General features: G+C 38.5%; 1 protein-coding gene across 2 annotated transcripts; it reads left to right on the forward strand.

The window, feature by feature from the left end:
• The first annotated feature begins 1,156 nt into the window (after nucleotides 1-1,156).
• Nucleotides 1,157-9,976, forward strand: LOC146885810 (uncharacterized). 2 transcript variants are annotated; one of them, XR_014995632.1, is made up of 6 exons: nucleotides 1,174-1,438; nucleotides 1,687-1,907; nucleotides 7,974-8,083; nucleotides 8,167-8,795; nucleotides 8,870-8,995; nucleotides 9,085-9,976. XR_014995632.1 is itself a non-coding variant. In XM_085674365.1 (2 exons), the coding sequence occupies exon 2, from the start codon at nucleotides 2,782-2,784 to the stop codon at nucleotides 4,204-4,206; it is 1,425 nt and encodes a 474-aa protein (XP_085530491.1). In that variant the 5' UTR covers nucleotides 1,157-1,438; nucleotides 1,687-2,781; the 3' UTR covers nucleotide 4,207. The 2 variants fall into 2 exon arrangements, 1 of the variants encoding a protein (XP_085530491.1); XM_085674365.1 differs by lacking the exons at nucleotides 7,974-8,083; nucleotides 8,167-8,795; nucleotides 8,870-8,995; nucleotides 9,085-9,976 and having other exon boundaries at nucleotides 1,157-1,438; nucleotides 1,687-4,207.
• Nucleotides 9,977-10,774: the final 798 nt, after the last annotated feature.

Below are 10,774 nucleotides of genomic sequence, written 5' to 3' on the forward strand. Positions count from 1 at the left end.
AGTGATTTTAGGTTCTGTTCTTTTCTTGCAGGGTTAGAGAGCGTTGTTCATTCCTTCATATCATTCTAGACTTGTTGAAGTACTGCATAGGGAGAATCTGCACTAGCATGTCAGATGAAAACCAGAATCTGCATTAACATCTGTTCCTGCCATCCCTGCCAGCTTTAGGTTCACATGCATGATTTCAGTTTTTTTGCATCATAATTGCATATCTCATTAGCAAGGCAAATTAGACTTGTTGCATGCATTAGATCATAAAAATCAGTAGTTCAACCATGGCAGAAGTGGGGTACCAGAACAGAAGCGGAAGAAAGCAACAATGGCAGCTTTGTTTTCAGCTTCTTTAAGGGAACTAGTGGCACTGGAAGAAGTAAAGATGAAACCATTGACATGAACAGAAGCCTTATAGCTTGGTATATGATCTGGACCATCTTTCATGCCAGAGTACCTTGGTAAACTCCATTTTCTCTTGTGGCAAAGCTCTTGTAACTTTGTCTTGTACATTTTCACTTTCACACACAACAAAAGAAAAATGCTCACCAAATAATATATACATGAGAGGAAGAAGTAATGTTGATGATTGGATTAGTGTTAAGTAAAATCAACTCCATTTAAAAACCTATGCATAAAGGGCTCTTAAAATCAACTAAAAGAAATCATATTAGGAATAATTTTTAAGAAAAATACTGTAATAGACAATAAAGTTTGCTAGGGCGTGTGAAATATAAGGATCAATATATATTAACATGTGCATTAACACTTTATTCACTGGTCATATATGATCAACTTTAAGTAAAATTAATCTCAAACTTCAAAGGATGATTATATGATAAGATTTGTTTTCTTATCTTAATTTGTTGTGCCTGATTAGATTCTCTGAGAAGAAATGCTTCCTGCTCCAAGGAGAGTGATTGTTGGTTGGGTTCAGTCTAAAGTTTATTTTCTGCTGCTTGCTTAGTAAATCACGTGGAATGTGTGGTCTCCTTTTGACTTTGAATTCAAAGAAAATTTGAAAAAATGTTCTTTTCAAGAAAAATTATAATATGATTGCCATTTGACTCCGATTTTATTCCCTTAAGTGGCAGATGTGGAATTTGATTTTTTTTTTTTACAGAAGACACTGGCAAAAGGTGAAATTTGATTTTTTTTTTTTTTTTTATTTATAGAAGAGCAAGTGTTGGCGGGAAAGCGAAGAGAGAACGGTTTTCATTTTTTCGACGCTTTGCTTTGTCCCTCGCCCAACGTTTCACATCTCACCTTTCCACATTCTTTCTGTAACGTTTCACTGAAGAGCGAGAAAGGGTTAGGGTGAAGGGCTCCACACTGTTGTTGAAGAAGGCGTTGCGCAGAGAACGAAAAAAGGGTTAGGGAGAAGTGGTGAAGCTGTTCTTTTGCCCTTTCTGTGGAGTTTGTAAGGGCGCGGCTTTCTTCCATTAGGGTAAGGTGTTTTCCCCTCCATCTTTTCCCCTCCCCAGACTTTTCTCTTCTCACGTTTTCGAAAAGTATGTGCAACGTTTGGCATCCCCTCGAAACTGTTGTCCCCTCTCTTAAGTTTGTAAGGGCATTACGAAGGAAGTGGCTTTCTTCCATTAGCGTATTAGCGTAAGGTGTTTTCCCCTCCCCAAACGATATGGTTTTTGTTTTCCAGTGTGGTGATGGTTTCTTCTATTTGTGTTGGTGTATCAGGCGCGATACTGTTCACTGCTTCGTCTCTGTGCCGTCGTGCTGTCGTCGTTTCTGTGTTGGTTATATTGAACTCACCTGGTTACGGGGTTTGATTTTGGCGTCCGTGTCAGTTATTGCTGCGAAAGTGGGTTTTTGCGTTGCCGTCATCCTTAGCTGGGTTTGGAGGCAGTCTTCTTCAACTGTGTATTTGAAAGAAGCTCAGTGGTTGGGCGCGCTGCCAGGTTTGGAGCATTGGTTTAGTGTTCGTTACTTTTACATGCCCTATGCTGTGTTTTATGATGCAGGACATTAATTCAGATTGTTAGGACTGTTATTGATGGTTTAGATGAGGGACACGTGTCATTAGGAGATATAGGGAGTTGGTTAATTCTGTTGAACTTTCAGTTTTGGGAAGTTTTAGTCTGTTAGAGAATTATTGCTATATAGCAGATTGTAAAGAATAGTGGGGAATTCATTCATTCAGTGTAATCTCTTGGCACTCTTTTACGTCAATAAAGTTTGTTCGGATTCCATTCAATTCTTTGGATTCCCTACCCATTCTTGATTCTTCTATGAGTTCAATTGATCTTCCTACAAGAACCTTAACAATTGGTATCAGAAGGTGACCTTCCAAACCACGTTTTCGCCATGGCCGGCAACACACGCTCTGTTCGTGAAGACTTTGACAGCTTCAAGGCTTCAATGGAGACGCGTTTCTTGGATATGGGAACTTCATTGGAGGCCCGCTTCATGGACATTGGTGCTTCACTGAAAAACAACCTTGAGGAGATGTTCTGCAACCGTGAAACCTACACTTCCCCCGCTATTGGTACTCAATCTCGCCCTTACTCTTGTCATACACGATTGGCTAGGCTAGATTTTCCTCGCTTCAATGGAGATGGTGTGAAACAATGGTTAATCCAATGTGAAACCTTCTTTTCTGTTGATGGTACACTGGAGGATTACAAAGTTCGTTTGGCAGTGGTTCATTTTGAGGGCAAGGCCCTATAGTGGCACAGTGCATATGTCAAGAATGTTGGTTTACCAAATCTTCCATCTTGGGAGGAGTACACCAAGATCTTGATTTCTCGTTTTGGTGAGGTATGCGAGGATCCGATGGCTGCCTTGATGAGATTAAGACAAAAGAGTTCTATTCAGGACTATCATGAAGCTTTTGATCAACTAGTTTCTCAAGTGGAACTCTCTGAGGCCAATCAATTGAGTTGTTTTTTGGGTGGATTGAAGCAGGATGTGCAGATGATGGTAAGGATGTTCCATCCCACCTCTGTGATGAAAGCTTTTTCGTTGGCCAAGATGTATGAATCTGCGAACACCACTAATTCTCAAACTAAGCCATTCTCCAAACAACTTAAACCACCCTTATTACCTAACCCTCCCAAAAACCTTGACGTCAGTCGACCCAAAACACAGACTACTAGAAGTTTAACCCCTGCTAATATGAATGAAAGGAGAGCCAAAGGTCTTTGCTACTTTTGTGATGAACCATTCACCCCGGCTCATAGCCTAACCCACAAGAAATTACAGATCCATGTCTTGGAGTTGGATGAGGTCACTGATTCTGATGAGGAAACCCCAACTGCGGTAGAAACAGGTACAAGCAATGTGGGGGATCCTTTAATTTCAGTTAATGCCTTGACTGGAATCACTAGCTTTCGAACAATGAGGGTCACTGGCCTATTCAAAAAGAAACCTTTGCATATCCTAATTGACAGTGGCATCACTCATAATTTCTTAGATGTCCACTTGGCCAAGAAGCTGGGATGCGAAATTGCTAACATGGACCCTTTGAGTGTCACGGTGGCTGATGGAGCTCGGGTGCAGGTCAACAGTATGGTCAAAGAATTTTCCTGGCTGCTGCATAATGCATCCTTCAAATATGACATGTTATTGTTACCCTTGGGATGTTGCGACATGGTGCTTGGTATAGAATGGTTGATTACATTAGGGGATATCACTTGGAACTTTGAGAAATTGACCATGGAGTTTGTGGTGCATGGTAGAAAGCTTGTATTGCGGGGAACCCCAGGTACAAGACTTAAGACAGTCAGGAACCAGCGGTTGCATAAGACCCTTACAGCTGGAGTCCACGTGTCCATGCTACAGGTGTGTGAAACAGGAGAAGGCACTTTATTGCAGTCCTTATCAACCCATGCTGATCCCACTACTATCCCTGACAACATTGAAAAGTTATTGCTGGATTTTGAAGATGTGTTTCAGGAGCCAACTACTCTTCCCCCTAAAAGAGCTGTACATGATCATAAAATTCCGCTGGTTCAAGGCACAAACCCTGTGAATAAAAGGCCCTATAGATATGCAAAGCAACAAAAAGACATCATTGATGGAATCATACAGGAATACTTGAAATCTGGCATCATTCAGAACAGTAGCAGTTCCTACTCTAGCCCAGTTGTTTTGGTTGGAAAAAAAGATGGTGGCTGGAGACTTTGCATTGATTACAGGGAGTTGAATAAAGGAACAATAAAGAATAGGTTTCCTATTCCTCTAGTAGACAGTTATTAGATGAGTTACATGGTTCCAAAAATTTTTCTAAACTTGATTTGAGGTCTGGTTACAATCAAGTTTGAATGGCTGCCGAGGATGTGCACAAGACAGCTTTTAAGACTCACTCAGGGCATTATGAATACTTAGTTATGCCCTTCGGGCTAACAAATGCCCCTGCCACTTTTCAAGGACTCATGAATACTATGTTTCAGGAATTCTTGCGGAAATTTGTCCTGATATTTTTTGATGATATTTTAGTATATAGCACCTGTCTTGCGGACCATTTGGTTCATTTATACCAAGTCCTATCCACTTTGAGAACCCATTCTCTATTTGCCAAGAAATCCAAATGCTACTTTGGAGTTACAAGGGTAGAATATTTGGGACATTTCATCACAGAGGAGGGTGTGACCACAAATCCTGCTAAGATAATTGCTGTACAACAATGGGCCTTACCTCAATCTGTGAAGCAGTTAAGAGGATTCTTGGGATTAGCGGGCTATTATAGAAGATTTGTGAACCAGTATAGCACCATAGCCAAACCATTGCATGACATGCTGAAGAAGGATGGTTTTAGTTGGCCAGAAGAAGCCAAGTGTGCTTTTCAGAAATTAAAAACCCAATTGAGCACTGCACCAGTTCTGGCCTTACCTAATTTTTCTAAAGATTTTGTGCTTGAAGTAGATGCATCAGGACAAGGAGTTGGAGCTGTTTTAATGCAGGATCGACACCCTATAGCCTACATTAGTAGGAGCTTTAACCAGCAACAGCAAGCGCTTTTGACATATGAGAAGGAGCTGCTAGGAGTTGTGTTTGCAGTACAGAAATGGAGGCACTACTTATTGCCTAAGAAGTTTACTATAAGGACAGATCATCAAAGTCTGAAATACATCCTGGATCAAAGGTTGTCTACGGCATTCCAGCAGAGGTGGCTAATTAAACTAATTGAGTTAGATTTCAATATTGAATATAAACAAGGGCGTGAGAATGTCGCTGCTGATGTCTTATCCAGGATGGAATGTGCCGCTCTACTCGTTCATCAACCTACATTTTAGTTATTAAATACGATTATAAACACTTGGCAAACGGATGCAGATTTACAAAGGATCATCACTGAGTTACAGGCTGACAGTGCTACTCATAAGCAGTTCTCTTGGCAGAGGGGAGAATTGAGAAGGAAAGGGAAATCGGTAGTTGGTAGAGACCAGGAAGTAAGAAGACAGATTCTGGTATGGTTACATGCTACTACATGTGGAGGACATTCAGGCAGGGATTCTACTCTTCATAGGGTAAAATCAGTAGTTTATTGGAAGGGCATGACTAAGGATGTTAGGAGGTTTGTACAACAATGTCAAGTGTGCCAGAGGAGCAAGTATGATACTGCTGCATCACCTGGGTTACTGCAGCCATTACCAGTTCCAAACCATGTATGGCAGGATATTACCATGGATTTTATAGAGGGATTACCTAACTCTTTTGATAAGCAAGTTATCTTTGTAGTAGTTGATAGATTGAGCAAAGCAGCCCACTTTATGGCCTTACAACACCCGTACACAGCTGCAACAGTAGCCCAATGCTTCTTAGATAATGTTTTCAAACTACACGGGTTTCCCACTACCATTACAAGTGATAGGGACTCGGTGTTTGTAAGCCAGTTTTGGAAGGAGTTTATGGCATTCCAAGGCGTTCAAATCCAGCTTTCCACTGCTTACCATCCTCAAATGGATGGTCAAACAGAAGTAGTTAACAGATGTGTTGAAACATACCTGAGGTGTATGTGTTGTGATGAACCTAAACAGTGGTCCAAATGGCTTCCTTTGGCTGAATGGTGGTATAATACCACATACCACAGTTCTATAAAAGCTAGTCCCTATGAAATTGTGTATGGGCAGACTCCTCCTACTTATTTACCATATCTTCCAGGAGAGTCTAAAGTGGAGTTAGTGGACAAAAGTTTACAAAAGAGGGAGGAAATGCTCAAGCTGGCTAAGTTTCACATGAAGAGGGCACAGGAGAGGATGAAACAATTGGCAGATAAACATAGATTAGAAAGGGAATTTCAAGTTGGGGATTTGGTTTTTGTCAAGCTCCATCCGTATAGACAAATCTCTGTGGCATTTAGAAGCAACGCAAAACTGGCTCCTAAATACTATGGACCTTATCCAGTCCTTGAAAAGATTGGTGTTGTGGCTTATAAGGTCCAGTTACCAGCTAATTCCTTGATACATAATGTGTTTCATGTTTCACAATTGAAGAAATCAGTAGGGGAAGCAAACACTTCAACGGACTATCCACTATCAGAAGAAGAAGCTGTCATCAAGGAACTTGAAGCTATCATTGACAGAACCACTGTGAAGAGGGGTAACAAGGCTGTCACCAAAGTGCTAGTTAAGTGGAAGCATCAGCTGCCTGAAGATGCTACCTTTGGAATTCTATTATGAATTGAAGAAGAAGTTTCCCAACTTCAGTCCTTGAGGACAAGGACTTGCTTAAGGGGAAGGAATTGATGCAGGACATTAATTCAGATTGTTAGGACTGTTATTGATGGTTTAGATGAGGGACACGTGTCATTAGGAGATATAGGGAGTTGGTTAATTCTGTTGAACTTTCAGTTTTGGGAAGTTTTAGTCTGTTAGAGAATTATTGCTATATAGCAGATTGTAAAGAATAGTGGGGAATTCATTCATTCAGTGTAATCTCTTGGCACTCTTTTACGTCAATAAAGTTTGTTCAGATTCCATTCAATTCTTTGGATTCCCTACCCATTCTTGATTCTTCTTCGAGTTCAATTGATCTTCCTAGAAGAACCTTATCATTTTATTGTTGTAAAAACCGGAAAGTATAAATTTTTGCCGTTTACATGGTGGTTGTTATGGTAGGGTTTCAGTATTTTGGCTTTGTTGATTGTGTTTGTGGCCTATTTCTTTCTGAATATGATAAAATTGGTTAGGTTTTTGTTGTGTGTAAAAGTTTTGGCTGGCATGAATTTTTACTTGAGTTATGTAAACATGAGTTTTGTTCATTTAAGTAATAAGTTTTGTTAAATTAAGTGATGAGCTTTGTTCTCTATTTTGTACAACTGTAGAAACGTATTTGATTAAGCTGACATGCACGTGTAAGAACTTCCATTGTTGTTTGATCCGTAGTGAACATCTGTTTGACAGAACATATTTTATGGTTAGTGGTATGTGTTTTGGATTGCATGAATATTTGCATTAGTGTATTGAAGCTTATATATTGATAGCTGTGTTAATTATGAGATTGGTGTATTTTTTGGATTGCATGAATATTTGCATTACTGTATTGAAGCTTGTATATTGATAGCTGTGTTAATTATGAGTTTGGTGTATTTTAAACGTTGAGTTTCGTTCAACGGTTAAGTGATGACCTGTGGTGTATTTTTTGGAAGCATGTAGGATGAGTCAATTTTTGTGACTTTGATCTTATAGGAGTGGGTTCTTGTTACATTATAAATGTAGTGACTACCTGAGATGCTTTTGTACAAATTACAGTGATGTTTGATTGCTATCTGGATATGTGTTTCATGAAAGAAAATATATTGTGGTTGTTATTTAGGAATATTTATTATATGGATTGGATGATTAGATGAAGCTTGTTTATTCATAGTTGATTGAATAATGAGATTGTTGTATTAGGACATTAGAAATATTTTATTATAAACAATGACTTTTGTTCATTTTAGTGATGACATGTGGTGTATATTTCGCAAGCATGTTGCAGGGGTACATTTTATGCCCATTTATCTTTTTCTTTAATATGTGTAGTATTGTTCATTTGTTGCAATTTTGAGATGGTTGGTAAACATGAAGCGAAAAATTCTTCTGAAGCATGCAATAAGGGGAAAAAGGCGAAGATGCCGAAGAAGGATCACCAGGTCAATCTTCAATCGTTGTGTACATTGATATAAGCTGTTTGTTATTTATAATTTATCTAATTTCTTTTTGTATGGTACTATAGGTGAGAATTGTGCATCGGTGTGAAACCAAATACATTGTTGAAGTCAACAATGTACTCAAGGACAGGCACCGTAAACGGATTGAAGTAACACACCATTTAGATGGTGTTTGGAGGTGGAGAAGGTGTTGGAAATAAATTGTCCTTTGCTGAGGGAAGTTTTGCATCGATGGGTTGCAAATGGGAAATTTGTTCGTGTTAGGCAACACTTGTTGCACTTATCTATTTATGATGTTTGTATATGCTTAGGTCTTAATATGGTAGGTAAATCTGTTCAGTTTGATAGTGATGTAAGTGGGGTAGTAGGTTCATTGTTTGAGAAGAAAACAATTACATTAGGAGACATAACTAAGAAGATTAAGAACAGTGTAGGTAGTGATGATGATGTGGACAATGTTAGTAGGTTGTATTTGTTACTTTGTCTTTCTGTCTTTTATTTTCCTAGGACTTCTAGGGCAGTCACAAATATGCCTTTCAAAATCTTAGACAATCTTGACAACCTAAGCGACTATAATTGGGCAGATTCAGTTCATAATTTTTTGATTGGTGGTCTGAATCGTGCATGTAAGGTTCTACGAGAAAACCAAAATTCTTGTAGTCTCCACGTAGCTGGTTGTGTTGCAGTTGTTTAGGTAATTAGTCATTTCATAAGATGTATATTGTTGTTATCGATTTTCACATTTTAATTTATTTCTCATTTTTATAGCTTTGGGTTGCTTGTCGTCTTGGCTTAGAAGATGTAGATGGCCAGGTACAATTTCCAAGAATTTTGCAGAGGCCCTCGGTCAAGATTAGGACAGTTAATATTGAGTCCATTTTCAAAAAGAACAAGGTGTTTTTAGTTGTTTTGTTTAAATTCGTTTGCATAAATTAGTTTTTCTTATGACATGTGTTGTAAATATATTTGACATTTATTTGTAGGTTGTTTTTGATTGGACCCTAAGTGTGGAGGACAAAAAGAACCCCATTATTCAAACTGCACTCCATATTGAGGAGCAACGCACTGCCAAAAATGATGGGAATGAGGGTGGACGTCATTCTAAAGTGAAAGAGGATTTGTTAGAAAAACTTGAAAAAAATGAAAGGCTAATTTTGGAGATGAAGGAACAGATAATGAAGATGCGTGTTGATTTCTTTTCAACTGCCAAACCTGACCCTTGTGCTGCTCAAGGAAACGATTTTGATGAAGGAGAGGGTTGTCTTTCTGAGCAAAAGGGTCCGATCATTGAGTTGTCCAATTCTTCAAGTGAAGGTACATGTGTTCGTGATGAAGAAGTTGAAAATGTGTCTAGTCCTGTTGAAGAAGCAAGAAGTGTCAAAGACGACAATGGTGTCAAAATCAAGAATTTATTTTGTGATAGAGATGGTGTCAGTGATGTGGAAAGGAAATATGCAAGCTCTTGCATAGAAGAAATATCTTCTGATCTTGAAAACCGGATTGGGAGGCTTGAAAGAGTGGTCGCCAAGCTTAAAGCAGAAAAATTAGGTTATAAAGTTTAAAATATTGGAGTCAAAGCTGAACCATAGTGTCCTTTTGTGTAAATGAAGACCAAGAATCCTTTTTTGCCATTATAGAACATAGTTCCTAAATCTAGCTAGTAGAACAGAATGTGTATATTGCTAACTTGTATTGCTGCTTGTTTTGATGTGATGGTCCCTTTTTTGGTACAACCTGTGTAGTTGCCTTGTTTTTTAGCAATGGTTATGTTAAAATGGGATAGTTGAGTTTTGTTTAATTCATTGATAATTCTCTTGACCGAAGTAACAATATTCTTTGAAACTTGAATTTCGTCTTGTACTCAGAAGCAAATTCAAATTATGTGCAGACTTGTATGGTACTGGTCAAATCCATTTCTATCTCAAGTTGTTTTAAGTTTATATGCCTTAGGATTAACAAGGATTAACTATGTTAGTATTTATACGGTGTAAATTTAAATAAGGAATATTTTCATGTTATATACTTCTAATATCTATATTTAAAAAGAAAGAAATACCTTTAAATGTTCATTGTATGTCGTGAACTTGTTCTTTTCTGGTTTAGATAAGTCTTTCTCTCTAATCGGGCCCTTTTAGAATATAAGTATGTGCTTAAAGCTTGCTTCATGATTTGATTCAATTCTAATTTCTCTTTGATAGTCACCTATTCAGCAGTTATATATTTCATTCAAGTAGATCATGTCACCCTGTTTTGCATATCTCTCAACTAAGAGAATCTGTCACCATGGGAACCCAGGCCACCAACTTGCCCCCTGGCCTCATTTTTGAAGCAGTCTGAGTTGCCTCCCAGAAGCAATGCCAGCAGTTCATGAAGGAAAGGCAGCAGCAGGTTCTGATAAGTGGCTAGTGTAGTGGCACTCTCTGTAGAAGAGACTACTTGGGAATTTCCTAATTCTATTTGCTCCTGCTTTCCGAAATTTATCCTTGAGCACAAGGCTAATTTTATAGAGGGTGACATTGATAGGAACCATGCCTTAAAATGGGATAAGCCATTTCAGACTTATCAACGAAAGTCCAAGCCCAAATCTAGTTAATAATTTGTATTTTTCTTTTGTAAAAGTTGGAAAGGGTAGAAAGAGGAATTTTGGTTGCATGGATTGTGATGTGTGCATTT

Source organism: Vigna unguiculata, chromosome 6 (assembly GCF_037176805.1).
Source record: "Vigna unguiculata cultivar grain cowpea cultivar isolate G323 ecotype 2 chromosome 6, ASM3717680v1, whole genome shotgun sequence".
NCBI classification, from domain to species: domain Eukaryota; kingdom Viridiplantae; phylum Streptophyta; class Magnoliopsida; order Fabales; family Fabaceae; genus Vigna; species Vigna unguiculata.

Excerpts from the sequence above, each read along its gene's own strand:
- LOC146885810 (XM_085674365.1), top strand. The coding sequence starts at position 2,782 with ATGGCTGCCTTGATGAGATTAAGACAAAAGAGTTCTATTCAGGACTAT.